This window comes from Tetrao urogallus, assembly GCF_951394365.1.
Source record: "Tetrao urogallus genome assembly, chromosome: 1".
Taxonomy (NCBI): Eukaryota; Metazoa; Chordata; class Aves; order Galliformes; family Phasianidae; genus Tetrao; species Tetrao urogallus.
Window position 1 is genome coordinate 180988514 of NC_136813.1, and position 23320 is coordinate 181011833.

The window sequence follows — 23320 nt, forward strand, 5'->3', positions numbered from 1 at the left end:
TAACAGGATCATAGAATGCCTGAGGCTGAAAGGTGCCTCTGGGCTTTGTCAGGTCCAGCCCCTGCTCCACCAGAGCCACTGAAGGAAAGAATCCACTTGAGCAGGGAGGGAAACTCTTCTGCAGCTTTTGCTCACTGCAGCGAGCTGCTGCCTTTTGCAGCCATGAGAATGCGGAGCACCAGATGTTCTTGTATGAGGTGGTGGCACATGATATAGCAGTTGTTTTCAGGAGGTGTGACCATAACTGTTGCTAAATGCTAGGCAGAGAGGTCTTGCTAAGGAGTGCTGGCTGGAGAAGGTGCATTAGATTTAGTGTGCCTGCTGTCACCCTTTTGGCATGCCATGTACCAAGTGCCTGCAGGGGTGCCATGGGCAGAATTTAGGCAAATGTTGGATCTGCCAACATTAGAAATGAGATTTGGAGGTTGGAGTCTCCTGCTGTTCTCATCAGAGAATCCTCCAATTTGCACAGGAGCTTGTTCTTCATCTTTTGAGTCCTTCAAGTGAATCAGTGTCTGTATGCAAGAGTATGAGATAGAGTGGTTGTATGCCCTCGGGTTGCTTTCCCACTGCTGACTGCTGCAGAGGTTTCAAGCTCTGCTTGGTTCTACATGCATTGTGGCATTGGCAGCTTTTGCTGGATTTGATGTCATTTTCTTTTGTAGTTGCTGTGATAGCTGTGGCATCATGAAGGATGAGCAGCCTCTCTGAATGGAACCATGGCGTACCTGATTTATATTACATTGAGACAGATGTATTTTTTGAAAAAACAAAACAAAAAAACCTGAAAGGCTTCAAAATAACTCTATAGTCTAAGAGGAAAGTTTCCAACCATGGCCTAGGTATGCAGTGATGTAATATTACAGTATTAGAGGAAAATACTTTTGACCTTTGTAAGAACTTTCTCCTTGCTTTCATGCAGGAAAGTCTCATTTTGGGAAGCATGTTGTTTGTGGTTATCCCATTTCTCATAGTCAGCTTGTTTTCTATTTTCTTCGTGGACTAGAAAATTGCAGTCTTATACATCATGTAGCAAAGTCTGTATGACTTCACTCATAAGAAATATAAAGGGGGCTACAAATATTCTTGTCTTTTTAAAACCCACATTTGAACTCTTAAATCTTTGCCTGTGCTGTTTTGTGTGTCATATCTGCATTGTACATCTATTCCTCTTTGAGCTTGGTGATTGTCATCTACAGGAGCTGCAAATTCAGTGGAATTTCTGTATATATCAGCCCTCTCAAGTGGCATTTAGCCAATGTCAGAGACCAGTGAAATTCAGTACAACTAATCAGCACCATGTGATGGTCTGGGATGACCCCGTTTGTCCATCTAGCAGTTTTTCTGCCTTTATAGTTTAGATACCTTGTCACTATTTCAAGTATTTAGAATATCTATCAAAATACAGCCACATCTTAGAACAGACACTTGGTCCCTGAAGTGAACAGAAGGCAAGTATGCAATTGCTTAAACAGATTAATAGATTTCAGTAGTACTATATATTATGTAGCATGTGACACTGAAAAGGCAACAAACACGATGTTCGTAATAGCCTGCGCTTCTTAGAAATACCTGAAAACGACGGCATTTCAAACCCTGCTTTGTCTCTCCTGCTGTGCTGCTCCCTCCACCTGTGGTGCAGCAGCCTCTCTTCCACCCCCCTTCCCCTGGCTGCTTCCAGAGCCATGTCAGCCCATGGCATTGCCTCTGGCACTGCTGCTGCCGTCCCACAGGGCACCAAGCACATGCTTGGCGGGAGCAGCTGTGGGAAGTGAGGAGTCTGCAGAGAGAAGGGGCTGCGTTGGTTCCTCTCCCCCATGAAGTACCACCTGCTTTTCCCCAGGGGCAGGACCAGGCCTGCATGCTCGCTTGGCTGGTCTGTGTGCCTCAAGGAGAGCATAGCAGTGTGTATGTGCTGAGCATTTGGGGGTGTGTTCAGCAGTCACCTACAGTGTGTGTGTGGATAGGAAGCTGGGCAGGGGCCTTTGCTATTCTCAGAAATAGCGTTCTCTGTAAAGGCTGTAAGGCTGCAGCCATTGTGCAGAAAGGAGGGCAGGGCATGGGAGCACCAGCGGATACTTCTGTGGTATTTCTCCTGAAATACTGCTGTTTTCATGGAGCTGTTTTCTCAGCTTTTAAAATAAACTGAAGTCATCCACCTAACGTATGCATTTCTAACCACGTGATTCATGGACTGGAACATTTTTTATTCATCATTAGAATCATAAATATCTGAAGTTCAAAAGGGCGCATGAGGATCATTGAGTCCAACTCCTGGATCCAAATGGGACCACCCAAAATTCAAACCCTATGTCTGAGGGTTTTATCCAAACGCTCCTTGAACTCCATCAGCTCGGGGCCGTGCACATACCCCTCTGGGGCAGACCCTTTTTATTCAAGCACTGTTCATCTGATTCAGGAGGTGGAGCGGCAGATATCTCTTCCCTGAGTCACGTGCGTGTCCCCAGTACTGAACTTGTCCACTGGTGTTCCCAGGCCACAGTTACAGATCCCATCTACTCCTTTCTTTCACCTTCTCTGTGCTGCATTATTCAGCCATGGTCCCCTCTTACCCATCATTTCTCAGTACTTCTCCAAAGCCTTCTCTTCCCTTATTGTCTGCACTTGTCCCGGCATCACCACCATCCCCATCCCAGTTCATGCACTGTCCTCCTGTCCTCAGATCTGCTTTTGTGTTTCCTGACTTAAGGTTACTGGGGATAATATGGGTCAAACTTTGGAGGCAACTTCAATCTTGAGACATTTTGCACATTTTCCAGCTTTTTGAAGTGCGAGATTCTGCTGAATTGGTATCTTCTTATTAGAAGGTTTAGACTTTTGGTTAAGATCCCTCCCTTTCCCACTTTCTTTCCAACCAGCAGCTACGACTTTCTGCTTAAAAACACTAAGAAACTTCCAAGATCAAAACATGGCTGGAGCTGAAAGCTCCAGGAAGCTCTCCTGCTCCAACAAGGCAGGGTTGCCAGGTTGAAAGATCTTTCACAGATTTTTTTCCAGCGTCTGTTAATAAGCACTCAAATCAGAAAGTGTTCTGAGAGTTCTAATGAGGATACAATCTCCAGAAACTTCTAACTTGGAGGACAGCTCTTGTACCGAGGCCATACCCTTTCAACATGTCAGTTCCCAGCTTTGAGGAGAAGGAGCTGATGGGAATGAAGGACACTGCAATTTTTTCAGCTGGGGTAACACAACCTATTTCTCTAACCTCATCTCAGAAATAAATGAAGTGTTTTGACTGAAGTTTCTTCTTCAAATCTTTAAATTGGTATGAAGCAGACACCGTTAAAAATGATTATTATTAAAAAAACCCAACAAAACTCCGAAGGGTAAAATTGGCAAAGATCTCAGGATCTGAAAATAGAGCCTTATGACTGATAATATTGGGTAACTGTTAAAGTAGCAGTTATCAGTGCGACCTCCAATATTCGCAGCATGCTGTTGCCGATCTGAGCCTTGAGAACATCATTCACAGGAAGATATTCTCAGTCCCCATCACTGGTTATCTGAGGGCAGCCATTTCACAGAGCTGTCTAGAGACTTGTTTGGGGCTGCTGTAGCTGTGTGCCCACAGGTGCTGCCGGGTGGGTAGGGGGCTGTGCCAGCCCTCTCCTGATCACTGTGCACCCAGAGCCTGGTGCTTCTCCAGATGCTGCCCCTCCATATGTTGCCCAAGGTCCAAGACGGCATTTGCATTGCTCCTTGCTTCCAAAGTACCGGATGTTTGGCATCAACTGCATGTGGTGTGAGCTGGGGTACAGGCAGATAATGCCTGGTGGAGGAGATCTCACACAAATATTTCTGTTCATCTTGAAAGGGGAAAGAGGGAGTCCTCAGTCAAGCCCTACTCTTGACATAAAGCTGCAGTCCTGTTGCTGGGCTGTGCATTAGCACAGCTTTGCTGCTCTTGGTCGTTAGCGCTTGGCACTGCGTGTGCTTTCTTTCATTTTATGGGAACCTGATGTATTTCACTACTGGATAGAGAAAAAAATCATCATTGAGATTGTCAAGATTAATTTTTTTCTTCTTGAGGGACTATGAAATTATTCTGAAATGTATGACACGTGTATAATAACAGCCTAGTGCTCTGTTTTTAAAAAATGTGCTATAGGCATTGTGTGGTTTCCCAGAGGCTTAATGAGGGAGCCATACTGTGTTGGAAATTTTTCAACAATAAAAATTGACCTATTACATGCTCATGTAAAATGAGGGCTGACAATCACATGAATATGTCCAAAATCAAATACAGGCATTGTAAAATATCACTTCTTTCCCAGAGAAACTGGTCACCTGTTCCCAGTAGGGTTTTGCATTATATCCTATTCAGAAAAGAATAAGATGCTTCCCCACGGGGAAACAAAATGGCAGCAAAGTACTGGCCCAGTGCCCTTCTATGAATGCTTTTTGCTGACTGTTTTGCCAAGTCTTCAGAAATAATGCACAGGCATATTTTTTCAACATATGTCTTGTCTTTTTGTTGCTTTAAAAGCACAAAGGGAAGAGAGAATATTCTGCGCTATTCACCACTTCATCATCAAAGAAAGGAAGAATTCATTGTTTGCTTGCTTGATTTTCTTCTTCCCTCCATAATACTTCTTTTATTTTCTAAAAGTCTAATTGCTTTTGTTGCTCATTTAACATATACCTTAGAGGAGATGACTTTGTAAAAAAAAAAAATTGAGCATATTGCTCAAGGAAGCTGCTATCTGCTTTCAGGGGAAATGTGTATAATAAAACACTGAAATTTGGAGTCCTGGCAGCAAAAAGTTGGATTTGAGAATTATTCAGTATACCATCAAATAATAAAAAGAAGGAAAGTAATTAAATATAAAGAGTTAAAGAATAAATTGAGTGTGGTATATATTGCTCTTCTGCTCAGAACAAAGCTACCTACCACCAGTGTTTGCGTGTTCTGTGGATATGTAGTAGTAAATTTAAGCAAACATGTAGCCTGGATGAAACCCTGGATGAGTGTTTGGGCCAAGAAAAAGTTTCACTGCTGCGTGTATTTCATTGCTGCTTGGATGTATACGCTCAAACTCACAGCACTGTGAGTCCATTCCTCATCCAGTCACCAGTGTGTGAAGCACCAGAGCACAGAGCAGTAGGAGGAGGGGGAATATGGTGTAGGGAGAGGTTGAAGTTCATCAGAGATCCTGTCAAGCACTTATCTCTAGGTATTAAGAGGAAAAAGAGAAAAAGAAAGGATTAAAGTATGCAAGCAGAACCATGATGGCAAATAGGGTCTTGATGCATCTTTGGTGTACATGTCTCCAAGTTATGGGGCACTTCTTCATCAGGGAAATATTTTTGTGTGGATCTCCTCGCATGTTCTTTGTCCTTGCTAATTTATATAGTTTAACAAAAAATAAATTAAAAAAAAAATCACATAGGCTAAGCCTTAGATTGGCAAATATCCATATTTAAATAAATATGTGTCGAGATTTATAACAAATAATGTAGAAAAGGATTATTTTAGATAGACAGTCAGGAGAAAAAAGAGAAGAAAATATATTTAATTGTAAAGCTACACAATCCATATTTTTTGTAAATATTCCTTGTTCTGATTTTCAATTTAGAGGTAGAATGCAAAAAAAACAGTATAGGTAATTATGGACAGGAGATTATTAATATTATATTAATATTATATTAATGCAAAAAAGGTTGTGTGCTGCTGAGGGAAGTCAGTGAGGTTATTCTGACCATAGAAAATATTGCCTGTATATTCTGGAAAAACCCATCACTTAATAGTTCAGATATTTCCAGGATAGAACTACTGAAGCTGGTAGTATGTGTACAGCTATATAATATGAAAGATAGCAAAATAAAAACGTGAGAATTAGTGTTTATAAGAAATAGGTATTGCAAGCACTGTCAGTTTTAACAAGGAATATCTTGTTACTTGTACATGTTATTTGGATTATTACTTTACTGTTACTATGTAAAAATGTCTTTGAAATACACTCATGAGTTATTTAAATGCATATAATTTATAATGACTCAGCTTCTCCAATAACTTATGCATTCAATACCATAATGTTTGATAACAGTATCGGTAACAAGCCAATCCAATGTAATTGCTTTTACTACATTTTAATGTCTTGACAATTGCTTATAATCCATATATTACAATGATGTTTTACTAACTTATTGTGCATTTAGTCTCTATGTTATACTTAGCTTATATTATAGCTTTTGCTGCTAGCAAAGGGAGCTTCCCCAACAGAGATGGCCACCACCACTCTTCAGATATTCAGATGCTGTTGTAATGCTCAATTTGTGCCTGATTCCTGCTGTAGATGATTACTGGTACATGACTTATGATTCATTCAGGAATAGAAGCTGAGTCAAGCACCAATAAATGCTTGTCATTTACCTCTAAAACAGTCAATTTTCTTTAAGTAAACCCTGAGGAAGTTGCAAGAGTGCATACTGAAATTTGGCACTCACAGCTTGAATGCTGAGCAAGTTGTTTGGGAAAATTACATGGAAAGCCAATTTAAAGTCACTGAAGTGTCATAAGAATTGGGAGAAATAGGCAAATTTGCTGTACGGAAAGTGTAGCCAGTATCTAATTAAATGACAAGAGTCTCCTCATAGTAAGATTTAAAATACCACTTGTAAATAATTACACGTATTTTATTTCTCTCATTTCAGTGACTATTTCGACAAGTACCTTCTTTGATGGCTTACTGGTGACTGGGCTCTACACCTCTACCAGTGTTCAGGCTTCCCAGAGTGTTGGTGGTTCCAGTGCTTTTGGATTTGGTAAGTCTGAAGGAATTCATGATCTGCAGCCAAAGCTAAGGAATAACTGATCCTCCAGAGGATATCAATAACAACGCAATTACTGACACAAGTTAATTTAGACTCAGTAACCAAGAATACATGGAAGTCAGCTATAGTCAATGAGATGAGGCTCCAAGGTGACTTTTAAGCACTTTTACTTGGATTTCTTCCTCTACTCCTCTACTTTCTTCATCTTTGTTCAACTCTGATACTGACCAGGTACTGACCAAATTATGATAATTTTAAGAGAGAAAACTTCAGCAGTTGTTGTGTTCAAAACAGTCATTTCTAAATGGAGTGACATTTGCTATGAACTTACACATTTACTTCCAAGTGTCTAACACTGAACTGAAAAACTGATTCAGCTCAATGCTAGTCTACTTTTTCCACTCACTTAACAATAGTGTCTTCCTTAAAACCAGAATGCTGTCAATGTATTCTGTATAACCAAATATTTTCTATATGGGAAAAATAGTTACAGTACATGAACAGTTACACACTTCAAGTTCTGTTCAGTGGCAGAAGCCAGGCCAGCTGCATTAAGAACAACTGCTTTGAAAACTCTCTTCTGAATTTCCGCAAGTTATTTGCCACTATATATTGTGTAGACAGGTTGTTATTTGGCAATAGTTTTTATTAGCCTCACAGAACTGTTATCATCTGTGCTGAAGGAGGAAGGCAACACTAGTAGATCTAATCTGCACATTTTCACCTTTCACATTGGTCTTCTTATCTGGATGATACTTTAATGATATCCAGTAGCGATAATCCTTCACTGTAATTTTCTTTGTAACAATTCATATAAAATTTCCTAGGGCCTGAGTGTCATACATCAGATGTATGCTTTCTTGTAAATGAAATAGTGTGAAGTAAGTGAGCTCACGTTACAAGTAGCACATTATTTAAAACTGTGAGGAATAGCTTGAGAAGGGCTCTGCCCCTGTGAATGCAGCATTTTAAATAAAAATCTGAATTTTTTTTTTCACTAGCTCCTATGCTTACATATATATTGAAAAAAAAATGATTTGAAGGTTTCAGAAGAGCTTATGCTCTTGTGTGTGTCTTTGCAGTAACAGTAAGAAATAAACAGTGAAGGAAAGATGAAGGCAACAGTGAAGACAATAGCTTTTGAATTTAAATTTCTATGCATGTTCAATGCATGACGTACTGATGGCTCCCAGCATGGAAAACTGCTCTCTGCAGTGAGAGCTGAGAAGGCTGGCCTCTTTTGAAGAACATTTAACACACATATGATCTGCATTTAAAATAATTTGGTAGTTCAAAACTTTACAATATTTTAAAATCTACAATTTGCAGTAGAAAGAGAGAGTAGTCTCCACCATATGTAACAAATAGTTGAATATACTAATAGGTAGGAAAGGCATTGTTTCATTTTCTGACACAAACATAAAGTACTTTTTCAAGCCTAGATCCATCTGTTGTGTCATCATTCCTAATTAGCGAAGAAGCTGCTCCTCCTTTCCAGCAAGTGATCGTGATGTTCAGGTTAGACTCAGCTTGCTGGAAATGATTTTTTTTCCTAAAGCTGGGAACTGTATAAGATTCAGAAATCAGAAGCCAAAGACTTATATGGCTTAGCATAGAATTGGTGGTGGGCTAAGATGGGCCTTTAAAAGTACAAGGATAGCAATATTCTGAAATTGGGTTGATAGTAGCTGCTTACAATGTAAGGAAGAATATTCTTTTTCCATTGCAAAAATAGCACTGAAATGCTTCTGTCCACGTTACTCGGGATGTCACATGAGATTATCATCACATTCCAGTCTCCCCCCACTCTATGAAGTCTTCCCAACATACACAGATCTGCCCTTTTTTTCCACAAGTAGCTTCAGTTATCTTTTAATCATCTTATTTAGGAATTCACTTAATGGAGACACAACCACTCTCAGTTAACACAGTTAACCACATCAAGAACCTTTGAAGAAAAATGATAAAATGTTAATACTAGCAGGTTTAATTATAAAGGTTGGGAATTTTTTTCTTTTTCATTATATATTATGTAGCCAAATAAATACTTCTTGGCTTCCTCTGGAGGATTATACTAACATGAAACTTCCTGAAATATTTATTTGGGAAACTTTCTAACAACTCTTCTAGGGGGAAGTGAGTCAGCTTTTGGGGGATGGAACTTAAAAGTTGTCTTAATTATTCATCTTTTGTCCAAAGCTAAACCATTATCTGGGTTCAGACAAAGGTAAAACTAAAATTGTAAAGCTAAAAGTGGAACCAGGATAAAGCTTAAATACATACCGGAAACCTCACAAGCCAAGCTGTGATGATTTTTAGTAAATAAATGATCCTTAAATCTAACTTTTAAGAACAGTATTTCTATCTCTGTATGATCCCTTTGATAAAATAAATATCCAAAATGACATCTCTCTGGTATCATTTCCAGTCTGATGTCCTGATCAGGGGGGTGCGTATCTGGGACCCCTTGCCACGTCCTTAACTGTTGCCCTTAAGGCTTCATTCCTGCTTGTCATCTCCATCTTTTTTAAGCCATATCGTCACTGATACTCTTGACATCATTCACAGCTTTCCCTGAGACTGTGTTTTGGAGGATCTCTCCACCCCCGTGCTCCCTTCCCTTCCCTTCCCTTCCCTTCCCTTCCCTTCCCTTCCCTTCCCTTCCCTTCCCTTCCCTTCCCTTCCCTTCCCTTCCCTTCCCTTCCCTTCCCTTCCCTTCCCTTCCCTTCCCTTCCCTTCCCTTCCCTTCCCTTCCCTTCCCTTCCCTTCCCTTCCCTTCCCTTCCCTTCCCTTCCCTTCCCTTCCCTTCCCTTCCCTTCCCTTCCCTTCCCTTCCCTTCCCTTCCCTTCCCTTCCCTTCCCTTCCCTTCCCTTCCCTTCCCTTCCCTTCCCTTCCCTTCTTTTGAGCCTGAGGGCCCTTGCTGGTGTTCTGCCTCTTTTCTACTGCATGGGACATGGTAACTGCACTGAGTGCTTATCAGCCCACCAAGGCTACTCTGCCACATGTAGGGTGGGATGTACATATGGCCACTGCTAGACTTCTTGAAAAAATATTACAGAAAAGTAGGAAAGAGCAGCAATTAAAAACATGTTCGGAAGATCCAAATGCAGTGGTCAGTTTTGATGAGAATGGTGGCTTGCAAATGAGATTAAGGCTCAGTGGTGCTGGGGGTGGCTAGAGGGATCTAACCTGGATAAGTGCAAGAATGCAACTAGGTTCCTCCAAAACTATATGCACTTGAAAGCAGGGAGCACAGTATCATTTCTTCTACTAAAGGAGATTACAGCATAATCCCTCAACTGAGAACCTGAATCTGTCCTCATTACAGAAAATGTAAGCCTTTGTAGTTAAGCCAAAATATGTCTAATTTTATGTGAATCGTAATTTATCATTACACTGATGTTTACATTTTAAAAAGTGTAGAATAAACAAGTAATTTTATAATAGCAGTCATATATACATTAACCTTTTAAGCTAAATTTAAAAGGGCCTATAGACCATATACAGATTCTGTGTTCTGTGGTAGAGACAGTGGATTCCGAGCTCTCCCTGCTCTAAGAAGTGTTGCCACAGGCCTAATTGGCTAACAAAAGATTTGGGCTAATTTTCTGCATAAGTTTATACAATAAGCCACTACCTTTTAAAACAGATGTCTCCTATCTAAATCGAGGTCATAAACTGCTGATGAATTTTAGCTTTTGTTTAATTCTGCGGGCTACTTCATAAGAGTCTATGAGAGTGATGTTATCTGGAAACATTTTAGGGCCTGAAGAAGAGAATTCCATGTGCTAGGAAACAAACAAACAAATAAAAAATAGCATATGAAAGATCATTCTTTAGAAGATTATCTTGTAATTTTTCCTGCTTTGCAATTCCTTGCTTCTGTATTAAGTTCATCACAAATTCTGTAAGTAATACCTCGAGTCTCTGGAATTTTTTTCTTGTTTTGTTTTAATTTAAAAGAGTTACAAATATTCCTTAAAGTATGTTGAGCAATAAATTTCCTAGAAGAATGCCTTGGAAGAACAATCATCAGAAATAATTTCTTGCCTTATGCTCTTTTTCTTCTAAATTACTCTGTGGCCTTTTGACAGGATTAAGGCAGCCTTCACCTAGTCCTCTGACTGGTATTTTGGTTATGTATGTTTGCATTGCAGACCAAAACCAAAAGCCCTTTAAGATTTTTGGCTGAAGAATCTCTGTGATTTGGTTCACAGGACACATGCAGTCTTAGGGCAGATTTACTGCAGGTGGGAGTCATCAACAGTGTTGCCAATTTCATCCCTGGAGAAAGAAGGGCAATGTGGTGCCTGGGTGGCTGAAGGGCACTTGCACTGCGGTCTCCAAGAGGGCATCAGGATGTGCTGTGGCTGTGCCAGTGGTGCATGGGTCCAGAGCAAGCACTGAAGGTGTCGGAGGTGCCCATACTCTCTCTCTACTCCAGCACCGGGCGCATGGTTTTGAGCCTCTGGAGGCTTGGTTTTGGCATCAGTTCATGCTCAAACACTGTTGGGTCTGTGGTAATGTTTTGCTTTCAGATTTTGACAGATAAAAGAAAACATCCCCTGCTAACATTATGAGATAGAAAAAGACCAACTGTTGGATTTTTCTTGTTAGGTGAGCCTACCAAGCTGCTCCCTCCTGCTCAGTCTTTGCCTCTCTTTGCTTTTCCGCAGCTTTGAAAAGTAAGGAATAATCAGCAAATGCCAGTTCTTGAGAAAAAGTTTTCGGTTACATACATACAAACTGCTCTTGAAGTGCACTTCTGTAACTTGCTGAAATTGCTGTGGATCCCTGGTTTACTTTGTGACAAGCCAAATGGGCTCCCAGACCCTCCCTTCACACCGGAGATACTTGCCAGAAACCAAACAGATGGTAAACTAGGAAGAAATGACCCTTGGCATTCTCATTAGAACAGTTGGGGAAGTTTTAATAGGCCCCTACTTGCCTTGTGCTGTATCTAATACCCTTTGAACTGCCACTTTTTTTCCAGTTTGTTACAAGTCAACTACTGCCATGTATATTTTAATAGGGATTATCAAATACAATTTGCCCAGAAGTTGTACCAGCCCTCTGCTGCTAATTAGCAAAGTTTAAATAATCACTGAGTTCTGGAATAATTGGAAAGAAACACCGTTTTCCCTGCCAATGCGTAATTACCAATTAACAGGAAGATAAAATATCTGTATAGTAGTCTTATCTTGGAGAATTTGTTAACAGTCAATTAAATAGTAAGTTAGTGCCAAGCTGACATTGGTCAGGAAAGTTTACATTTGAGTTTAATTTTATGGTACTCCCCTCTGCCAAGAGTATGTAGAAAAGCCATAATGAAGCTTTCAAAGTTTGTCTACCAAGATATTTGATTACTGTATAAACGTACTTATGTCCAAAAGTTGACTGTTTCTTAAAAAAAAAAAAAAAAAAAAAAAAAGCCATTCAGCTTTATTAACTCAACATATTTATGCTACCGTGGCAAAAGCAGTAAGTGCTGCTCACCTGGCAAGGAACTGTGCACCTGCTGAAGGGGAAGATTCCCTATGTGTACCTGGCTGAGGCAGAAGTAATAGCCCATGGGTGGAGGGGCAGGATAGCCAGAAAGGCAGTTTCTGCAGAAAATGCTTAAATTGTCCTAGTCTGGGTGTAGTGCAACCCAGTTCTATTGCCTGAACACCATCATCCATTTCTGAAGCACTCTTGTACTTGCCAATTCCCTGCCATGGCAGCAGTAGCTCAGCCCTACTTCTTGGACATCAAAATCCAATTTACCTAATCTGCTGAGAAGCCCTGACTTATTTTGCAATTTAACATACATAAAACTGAATTATGGTGTCTGCTCCATGATTTATTTCGAACTTCCTTGAAGCATTATGAAGATGACAGTAAAATAATTCAAGCTTTTAACCCCACAAATATACCTGCAGCTCTTATTAGCTGTGACCTGGTCAAAGTGGCCAAGCTAGAAAAGGAGAATTAGCCTATATAAAATGTGATACATGTAATATTGTTTATATTTATGAGTGCAGGTGGAATATAACACTACAAGCACCACTTAATGCTTTGCAAATGGGGACATAGGTGGACACTGTAGTGGAGGCAGAGGGAAATTTTACAGCCCAGTAGTGCTTTTAAATGGGCATCTGTACTTTTTAAACAAGGCAATGCCTTTAAAGACAGTTTTACATAGCCAAAAGTAAATTGCTAATTGATATGTTGAGGCTGGTCCAATTCAGCAAGTACATTTACTCAGTAGTAATGGTTTTTCAGGTCTTATATACATCTGTTTTTCTCCCCTGAGACGGCTAGAAAATGGTAAGGGAAGAATTTAGAGGTTCATTGAATTTTAATAGGATTTTTTTATTGCATTTTAGTTTTTAATAAAACGCAGGTAATAAAAAACCAACATAAAACTTTGTGAAGTAATCAGTTTTTGGACTGCCCCACATCCCTAAGAGAATTCTGATCATGGTAAGGTACAGATTGCCTTAAAAAATAATCTGACAGGCTGGTGATTTTTATCTATTATAATACCTATTGAAAATTGTAGCTAATGCTTTTCAGAGTGTACAAATTTTAGGTCCCATTAATAACATTTTTTATTTTTTTTTTTAGATATGTATACATTCATGCACACATTTATACATAAGTAATTCTTTCTCCTTATTTCATCCTAACTTCTTATAGCATCTTCAATTGCTGCATTTTGAATGCTAGGAATCACCATGTTCTGAATTTCTTTTTTTTTTTTAAACAAACAGCTTCACATATGATGGCACTTGTGGCTTTATCTCCATTAAATTAATAGCAGTAATGAAGAATCCTGCAATTTCAGTATCACCTTAAGAGAGCTGTGGTCTGTCTTTTGGAGATCTCCCACACTGCACAGCAATTTTTGTGTTGACAAACTCCAGTTAATTTCTGCATTATCAGCCCTTACACGTCAAACTTGGCACCAGAAAAATGAGAAAGACTGGATCAGTGACCGCATGGCAAAATTTTGTGAAGGTGAAAGATGTCCAGAGTTCCTGGGCTGGAACAAAGGTAAAGCTGAGGAGCCTTGTGCAGCTCCCAACAGTTGAACCTTACCTAACCCTCAGCGTAGGTAATATTCAGGCTTCTGAATCTTAGAGATCAAATCAGCTTGCTTTCTTTCATGAATGACCTCAGAAAAATGATATTTCCAGACTAGCTTGAGCCTGTAAGTGCTTATGGCAATCTAAAATACACTGTCATTGCTTTGAGAGCTATGTTCAGCTGGATTGATGGGTTGAAGTTCCATGGCAAATCTTAATAACAGAGAAGTAGCTGTAGTAAAGCTAGTAAAGGGGGGAAAGGCCATCATCAAGATATTTAGGGCCATCTTAAAACAGCATTCTGTATGGCTATGCCTCAAGAATATATCAAGCAAGTGTTCCTGTGGCTGCATGAGCATCACTCTGCTAACATGTCTTGTCTGTGTTACTTCTTGTCTCATGCCCCTTTCTGTGATGCCTGGCTGTCCTGTGTTGTGTTGCTATAATCAGCTGGAGTCCCCTTTCCTGACTCCCCTGTTGTGCCAGGACTATTATTTTCCCTATATTTTGTGTTTACTGGGAAGTGATCACGTATTCACACTGAAATTACGGGGTTCTTGGACTTCATCAATTAAGATGCATTGAAGCCTCTTGTAAATGTGAGATGATATTGGGAAATGGTTATTTCTGTAATTTTGAAGACAAGTTTGTAAACTAATTTCTGGCATATTATGGCAAACAAATGTTGTCATCAGAATGCTTTCCCCATATCTGCCAACATGTTTTATTTGGAAGTGGAGTTGATGAGGCTTACAGGAAAATGGATCTTAAGAGTCTCGTGCAGAGCTCCTGATAATCACCTATTGTAGCAGTTGATTTTGTGGTTTGCTTATCTTTTTTTGTGATTATGACTGATAATTGTTTGTATGTTTTCACAGATAGTTCACAATAAAAATCTGTTCCAAGTCTTGTAAAAGAGTAACCCAATATTAAGAATAAACTAATAAAAGGGAATTATTAACTGTAGGCGATGATTGTACAGCTGTATTTTTATCAGATGCTAAAGTACATGAAATAAATAAAACTACTCAGCCCTTGCTGCTGAAGTAAGCATGGGAGCAGGGCTGCTTCTCAGATCACGTGCTGCACAGAGCAAATGGAAAAGCAATCAGAGCTGTTCCCACTCAGCCATTGCTGGTAGTGTTGGCTTTAGAGAGAGGAGGGGATTGTCAGATTCATGGAGAATCACAGAGTGGCTGATATTGGCAGGGAGTTCAGGGTCCATCTGGCCCAATTCAGCCCCAACAGGGACACCCAGAGAAGGGTACGCATTGGCACAGCCAGGCAGCTTCTGGACATCTCAGTGGAGGAGGCCCAGAGCCTCCAGACAGCTGTGTCAGGGATCTGTCACTGCACAGCACAGCAGTGCTTCCTGGTGTTCAGATGGAACCTTCTTGTTCTAGTTTGTGTCTATCACCTCTTGTCTTGGCACTGCAAGCCATTGGAGGAAGCCTGGCTCTGTCCTCTTTGCACCCTCCCTTCAGGTGGTGCAGGAGATTCCCCTGTGCCTTCCCTTCTCCAAGGCTGAACTGGTCCAGCTCTCTCAGCCTTCCTCACAGAAGAGGTGCTCCAGTATCTTCATCATCTTTCATTGGACTCTGTCTGTGTCCTTCCTGTACTGGAGAGCCTAGAGTTGAACACAGCACTTCAGATGTGCCTCACTAGCGTTGAGTAGACGGGAAGCATCACATCCTTAATCTGCTGGCAGTACTTTGTCTAATGCAGCAAGGGCTGGCTCCCCCAGTTTCTTTTTTGCAGAACTGCTTTCTGGGTGGGTGCTCCCGGCATGTCCCGGTGCTGAGGTTCCTTCTCAAGGGCAGGACTCTGCGCTTCTCCTTGTTGAACTTCACACGGCTGCATCAACCCATCTCTCCTGTCTGCTGAGGCCCTTCTGGACGGCAGCACGACTTTGGCATGTCAGACAGTCCTACAAGTTCTCTGTCATTTACAAACTTGCACATGAGGCAAAACATTATACCTTTGCATTGGCACAAGGTCACTCTCATAGCTTGTCACAACAGAACAAGAGTTTACCGACACAGTAATTGCAGAAGTTGGAAAATTTGAGGATAGATTGAAGTGAAAACTACCAAAAGGCACTTGTTCATAAATGAACATCACCTTGCAAGGGTCTGAGTTGGTTCTACACTGAGTTCAGTCCAATTGTCCTTGCTACAAAATCACCTGGAAGAAAAAGTGCAAGCTCTGACATGAAATTCTTACTCCTTGAGACAGGGCTGTTTCTCAGTTCTGCTCAGCTGGATTTTATTACTGAACAAAATCCATTATTCTAAGGTTCCTGTGTCAATCCAGGCACCTTATTTTGTAAAGTTATTAAAAGGAGAAAAAAATAACTTTTTTTTTTTTAAATGTGTTCACATTTTGTTAATTTACCTACTGATTGCTTTTAAATGTTTTGATGAACTCTTAGAATCCTCTCATATGAACACTGACTTTTGCTTGTAAAAAGAAATGATGATCTTCAACTTAAAACAATAACTTTAAGATATTTGTCTCACTCCAATTTACAGGAGAGAGAGGAGGTTCTTTCAATATGCGTATACCCGACAGCAAGATTAAGACAGAACTGGTCATATGGTAGCCCAACCTGTTTATTACAAATCCTACTTGCTTAGATAGATGGGTAAGGGAAGATAGGCAATAGAAAGGAGATAGGAAATAGAAGCAAGGAGTCTTTGTAGAAAGCAAGAGAAATATCACCACCGTGAGTCCAGCATGGCTCGTAGTGCATCTGTTGATCTCAGGAACTCGTCACTGCTGGGGATGGCAGAAAGCCAGGAAGTTTTGCAGCAAGCAGGCCTCTGGGGGTTCTTCCAACGAGGTTTCTTTCCCTCAGGGAATTCCTCCATCAAAGGTTTATTTGGTATTTCTTCTCCAAAGTCCTTAGTTTAGCAAGAGCCTTTTCTCCCCTCAGGTTTCTCTGGTGTTTTTTTTTCTTCTTTTTTTCTCTCTGCTAGTGTGACATACCTGGCCCAACAGGTAGTCCGGCAGGGAGTGGTGCCTTGGTTGTCGTGCACAAGCATTATCGCCTTTTGCAGGGGTCAGCTCCTTCAAGCCGCATCCCCAAAAAAGGCTGCTTGTCCCACTTCTGCTTCTTTACAATCATAAGCAGAAGTACTGTGATAGCCACCACTTCCCCCTTAATAATTCACAATTATGAGTTAGAGTTTTATCACCAAAAAGGCCTCACAAAGCAAGCTTTGAGACAAAAAATAAAACACAACAGTTTTGTCTTTCACAGTGTTACAGCCCACAAAGAATGGTATTTAAGAAACATTTGTCAAGTGAATCAACATACTGTAATCCTGCCCCCATTAGGAAAGATAAGACATTACTAAAATCTAGGGCAGCCTATAACCGAAGCATTTTTCTTCATAAACCCAACCCTGAGATGTCGAATGCCTGCAGGAAACAAATATTAGGAGAAATAGGGGCAATACATAAATATGACACTGGGCCTCATTGTGGGAAGGTAAAGATGTTTTGCAGGTTTTTGAGAATGGTTTGGGTTTTTTTCCTAATCATATCAAGTTAAATAGCTGAATGTTGAAAGATCTTGTGATGTTTTGGGAATACATCTATACATCTGGGTCTAAGCACTCTAGTTGTGTTCTACTTTATTTAAAACTGTTTAAATAATTACTTGGCAATGCTACATTGCCAGCATGAATGGAAATAATGAATCTTTTAAAAGTAGCAGTTTAATAATCAAGTCAGCTTTTTGCTTTTTGAACATTGAGATTTGTTATATGCTTGTTTCTGGACAAACGTGTTGTGACATTAGAGTCATACTCCACTTGCATGGCATCATAGTCACCTTGATGTCCTGTGACATGCAGAAAAGATGAGGTAATTATCAGAAGATTGAATCAATAAATACTGACAGCAATAGCTGTTAAGATGAAGAATATAAGTGTTAATGAGATCTAGAGTAAAAAAAAACCAAAAACCTAAAAGTTGTTTTATTCTGCAAATCTTGATTTTTAGAAAGATTAAGCTTAAATTTTTAATTTTGATGTGACTGGTGGATCTGTTGAAATATTCCATCTGCTTGCTCAGCACATATTAAAAAAAAACCACATTTTCTCTCTAGAAATGAAGCTATACTAGATTGCATAATAAAGGTCTTGATTTAGACTCTTCCTTGTTAACTACCTACTTAAACTTATCACTGAACATGTAATAAGTAGTATCAGAGGGATGGTGAACACACAGTAGTCATAATTCAATCATTCAGGCAGCTTTGTCAAAATATTTGCTTACGAGAGCAAAGATGTAATGAACTATTTAAAGACCTTCAGTCATAATTTGCCAGAGTCCAACCAAAATAAACTTGGCTGTACTACACAGAAGAAAGTTGCTTTAGCTGCAGTTTTCCCTGGGATTGTGAAAGAGATATGCTCTTTCTCTTTTAAGAGATATTAGATGCATGCTAGCTTCTAATTGAAGTTTGGCTGAAGATTTAGCATGAATATGAAATTTAGATTTGCACTGAAGAATTTATCAAATGTATGATAATCTAAAGTAACTTTTTGCTTAGCATGGTCCAAATAAATGTTTATTTGCTCTGCTGAAATACTCTAACTGAGCAGTATATGCAAGATTCAAGAACTTCTCCATTTTTTTTATCCAAAATAAGTATTTCTGGAAGACTTAATTATTACAACTTTACATTTTTAAAACCAGGATTTTTTTTATGTTTTTCTTCTGTATTTTACTCATAGATGGATCTTCTCATCCAGTTCTGAGGATCCCTTCATTCAGTACTTTCTGTGTAGGGGATTTGGGTGACTGACTGGAAGCTGAGGCATTCACACACAGATGTGCCTTAAAGTTCCCTGTTTTCCAACAACTGACACTGACATACAAAGTACTTCTGAAGGTCTAATTTTCTGACATTAGCTGCTATTCTTTCAAAGGAATGTTGAAAGATATCTGTCATAGTTAATTAGGAGGTTGTGGTAAATAGCTGAGCTGGTTCCCCCCAGCTTCCTTTCTGCATGGAGGACAGAAATGGGCATTTTGGGGACATTTGTCATGTTACTCTGCAGTGACCATCTAAAGTAGACAGATGATTTGTATCCAAGTCATTATTTCTTGCCACTGCTTTTAATAGGAACTAAGGTGAGTAGCTCAGCTGCGAACCTCAACACACTGGAAATTCGAAGTTGAGTGACAGGAATCTCCTGTGTTGTAATGAGCACCAGAAGACCCTGAAACTTGTGGCACAGTTGCTTCATTACTTGACAGAATGATGTAAGACCTAAAGCATATGCAGCATTGGGAATGCAAATTGGGGTAACTGTACAGTTTGGTATTGGTCATATTGTTCGTTCTTGGACTAGCTGTGCTTGGTAAGGCAAGCATGTGTTCTTCAGGGCCAACAGAGTGGTGTGTTAGAGAGTTGGGCAACTACTGAAGCAGTTGAGTTGGTGGGCAGCTCTGCTCAAGGACAAATTGTACTCTTCATGTGGAAAAAAAGTTAGCTAGATTTAGTAAACATGGAGGGATGGAACAGATTGGCTTATAGAGACTGAGAGACTCCATAATGTTAATAATTTTGTTACAGAGAGTTTTGATTTATTCACATATGAAGCACTTAAAGTTTAAGTAAAAGTACAAATTGGAGTGTTCCTTGAAAAACTACCTTTGAAGGTCTTAACTGTCCTCACAAGAGATATGTAAAATTTGTCAGAAGTGAGCAATAGTCAGGAGAAAGAAAAAAAAATTAGAAAAAGTCTGTTACAATCAACTTTGAGTTGATTATGAAAATATTAAAAGTTTAATACACATAAATTTGTGGCACACTATCTCTGGCCCATAGCAGAGAACTTCCTTCTACAAAATTACTGCAGCTAATATCCAAAGCATAAATCTACAAACAAGAAATGGAATGTGCTGTTTTTCATTAAAGTAAAACATTTACAAGGTGCTACAACTGGTATTTTCCTTACCTTTTCATGACTAAGCTTTATAACATCATCATTTGCCAGTAAAATATGGAGATTGATATTGTGCACTGATGAAAAATTATTTCAGGAATCTTGGTAATAGTTCCAACATAGATTTAGTTAAGTGGAAAGCAATCATTAAAGAATAGATTTTTAAGCTTACAAAGGAAATACAAAATTTTGTCCTCTGAGAGAAATTATTTGCAAAAGAATCTACTGATCTACTGATGTTTGCGTTGAGTTCCTCATCTTCTCTTTTCTGTCCTTCTCTTTAGGAAGGTGGATACTGCCTAGTTGCAAAATGTCTTAAAATACCTTAAAGAGATATAAAAACACCAGTTGGGCCAGGATGCACATTCACACATCTGCACGGTGTGCTCTGTTATGATCATTGGAAGCCCAAGGCTATTGATACCTAGCCACCTGCCAGAGGTACTCGGGAGTTCCCAGTAGGTCTTGCATCGTATCTGCCCTCTACCCAATGCACCACACATTTCAGAAGATGGCACTGAATGTTGCTGTGCAGTTGGTACAGCTGGCGAAGCACAGAGATGAGAGTTCCCTAAGACAAAGAGATGTCCCATACCCTGGGCTCCATGGGCTGGGCCAAGCAGAGCTCCATCAGGGAGCCAGGCCCAACTCAAGCAGCACGTCTGCAATGTCTTGGTCTGGACCCATGTTTTTCACCTTCTGAGACTCAGGGCATTGTCTGGTTTGGGAAACAGAACACTTACAGTCTCAATCTCAGTCTCAGTCTCACTCAGCCTTAGAAGCAGCTGAAGTGCAGCTATGGTTAAAGTGTAGCTTAAAAATTGCATAGAGGAACTTTATTGTTTAATAAGCAAATTAATGTATTAAATGCAATTCTATTTAACATTATCTTATTGGTAAAGGATAAGAAAAGGAGGAAAGGTTCTTGTTAACACTGTCTGATTTTATGATGGCTGTGGAATTTGTGCTATTGCAAACATTCTGAAGTACTTTCTCAAAAGCTGGTGCAGAAGAGTCTCGCCAGGATGAGTGGCTTTTCATGCACTGTGTTATTGACTCACATTCGATGGTTTCCCATGTGTATTTAAAGGCTGAATTCCAGACTGCAGTGAATGACTCCAAAAGCATTTAATTTTAAACTGCAATTTGCAATTTCCAATGGAGGCATCTGCTGATCAGTGACAAGAGGGCCAGGTTCTTGAGTCCTACATATTGTAACCTATTTACAATTATGCTTCTGTGATTATCCCACGTATTTCTTGATAGGTGAAATGAAATATAAATAGCTTCAAAGAAAACAATGCCTGTAATTTTAAAAATCCCATCCATAGATCAAAATGTGTTAAAACTTCATTCAACTAATGCTCACATTCATGAATCACTGTCTAGTACAAACAAGACATTGTGCTTCGTGTTTATTCTCATTGCCTATTTTAATTGAGAAGAAATTCCTCCTTTCTTTACTAATAAAGGAAAAAACATAGTATTATCTTTATCAGAAAATAAAACCTCTTAACAGTGAGTGTTGGCACCAGAAAAAAGCCATGAACTCTGAACTGGTAAAAATGAGACATTGTTAAGTGGATATTTTCAGGGGAAATAATTGTAGGCCTGATTATATGGGTTCTCACAAACCACATGAGCAAAAGTGCCTTGTTTTACAAAAAATTAATAGTAACTCTAGTCATAGAAGGACTCGCTCTTCACAATAAATCCTAATCCATCTTACTTGCAGCTATTTCTTGAGTCATTTTTTCAACATACAGTCCTGTTATAGTTTTTGGAATAAGAAAAGGAGAAATTATCACTCTAATTAGAGCAGCCATGATGTGCAAGGAAACAAAAACTGATAGCAGCAGAGGAAGCTGTGCGTAGTGTAAGAATCATTCTAAACAAGGGAAGATGGCTTAGACTCTTCATAAGCAGATTTTGTATTTTTTGTGCCCTGAGGACAAACAATAGATTGAAGTGTTTCAGAAAGCCAATGTATTGAAATGACCTTTATAAAAAAGCAGATTTTGGAAGGAAAACACCATATGCAGTTAGGGTGCTGCTGTTAGATAAAACACTACTGTACCATTTCACATACAACAAGAAAGGAAACGGCATCATTTAAACGAGTCAGAGAACTTTAAATTGAAATGTTATTAATAAATGTTGATTTGCCTTTTTTGTGACTGAAGCAATGCTTCCGACTCCTGTGAATTACAATAGAAATAGAGAACATTTGCTTGATAGCCAGATTTTTAAATTTTTGCCAGCTAAATCTAAATGCTAAATATTTGTATATGGTCTTTGCTATGAGTCCCTCCCACTGTGACATCTTGCATGGAATTTGAGCTTTACTTTGTGGACATTTGTCCTGTTTTAATACCTGAGCACTGTGGTGCCCAGGAACCATCCTCAGGAGGGGATGTCGCTATTTGGCTCTGATTCCCACAACAGCAATTTGGGAGCTTGAATGTCTAGATTTAAGCTTTGACTTAAAGCTGGCTGAAGTCTTTTTATTGCCCAAATTCCTATTGCAAAATTGTTTCAATACTTCATTTGCCTAGTGATTAGGAAGGTTGTAAGTTATGGTAAATGTATTTGAGTCCAGTTTCTCCTCTTTGTTCTTATACAGAAATTATCTTTGTCTTAAACAGCTTCTTTACAACTCCGTTATATATGTAGCAGTAGTCATCCTCTCTGTAAACAAGATGAGCTTATTCTGACTTATTTTATGGCATATTTTATATTCTTCTCATCATCCATGTAGTCCTTCTCTGCAGCTGCTCCAGCCTAAGTTAATATTTTGAACTTGAGCATTCATAATTATGCACAACAACTGAAGCGGTGTCTTGGCAATGCTTTACCAGTACTGTACCAACTTCCCCATTATTACTGAAAACAATTGAGTGAATACATTCTAAGACAGAATTTGCCTTATTTATATCAGCAGCTCATTGAAAGACTGTGATTGAATGATTTGCTTTGAGCTTTCGCCTTCTTGGTCATTTCTGTCTTAGAGCTGAAAGTATTTTTGTCATTACCTGAAGTGCATGATCTTGCGCTCAGTACAAGAGGCAAAGTATCCACATTGTATCCTTTTTTTTTTCTTTGTCTTTTCCAGTGGTCAGTCATACTCCCTGCTTAAAAAGTTGCCTAATTTCTAAACTTAATGTGGCTTGTTAAGCTCCCAGGATCTCGTTCCTGCGATACCTCTTAAGCAATGTCTAGAAATCCTTTATGAGTCACATTTTCTTTATGTTAGGATACCTATCCACTGAAATCAAATCACTCCTCAGTTCTGATAAATAAATTATAACCTACAGTGACTGAACACTAAGTTTTTTAGTGTAAGGAATCTTCCTCATGTCTAAGCAAAAGGTATAAGGCTTATTAGCCTTTCACCAGGCTGTGGCAATTTTCAGCTTCATTCTTAGAATATGAACCCCCGTCAAAGGTATTTTGGCACCTCCATTCCTCATTCCTCCAGATTTGTGTGCATTC

The 23320-nt window shown here is 39.4% G+C and overlaps 1 protein-coding gene across 1 annotated transcript in view; it reads left to right on the forward strand.

Moving 5' to 3' along the window:
* RELN (reelin) overlaps positions 1 to 23320 on the forward strand; it is a gene marked incomplete at both ends in the record, with an annotated part of 268207 nt that overhangs the window by 36579 nt on the left and 208308 nt on the right. The window contains one exon of the mRNA XM_079534561.1: positions 6676 to 6786. Coding sequence (XP_079390687.1) covers positions 6676 to 6786 — 111 coding nt within the window. The remainder of the gene's footprint in view (positions 1 to 6675; positions 6787 to 23320) is intronic.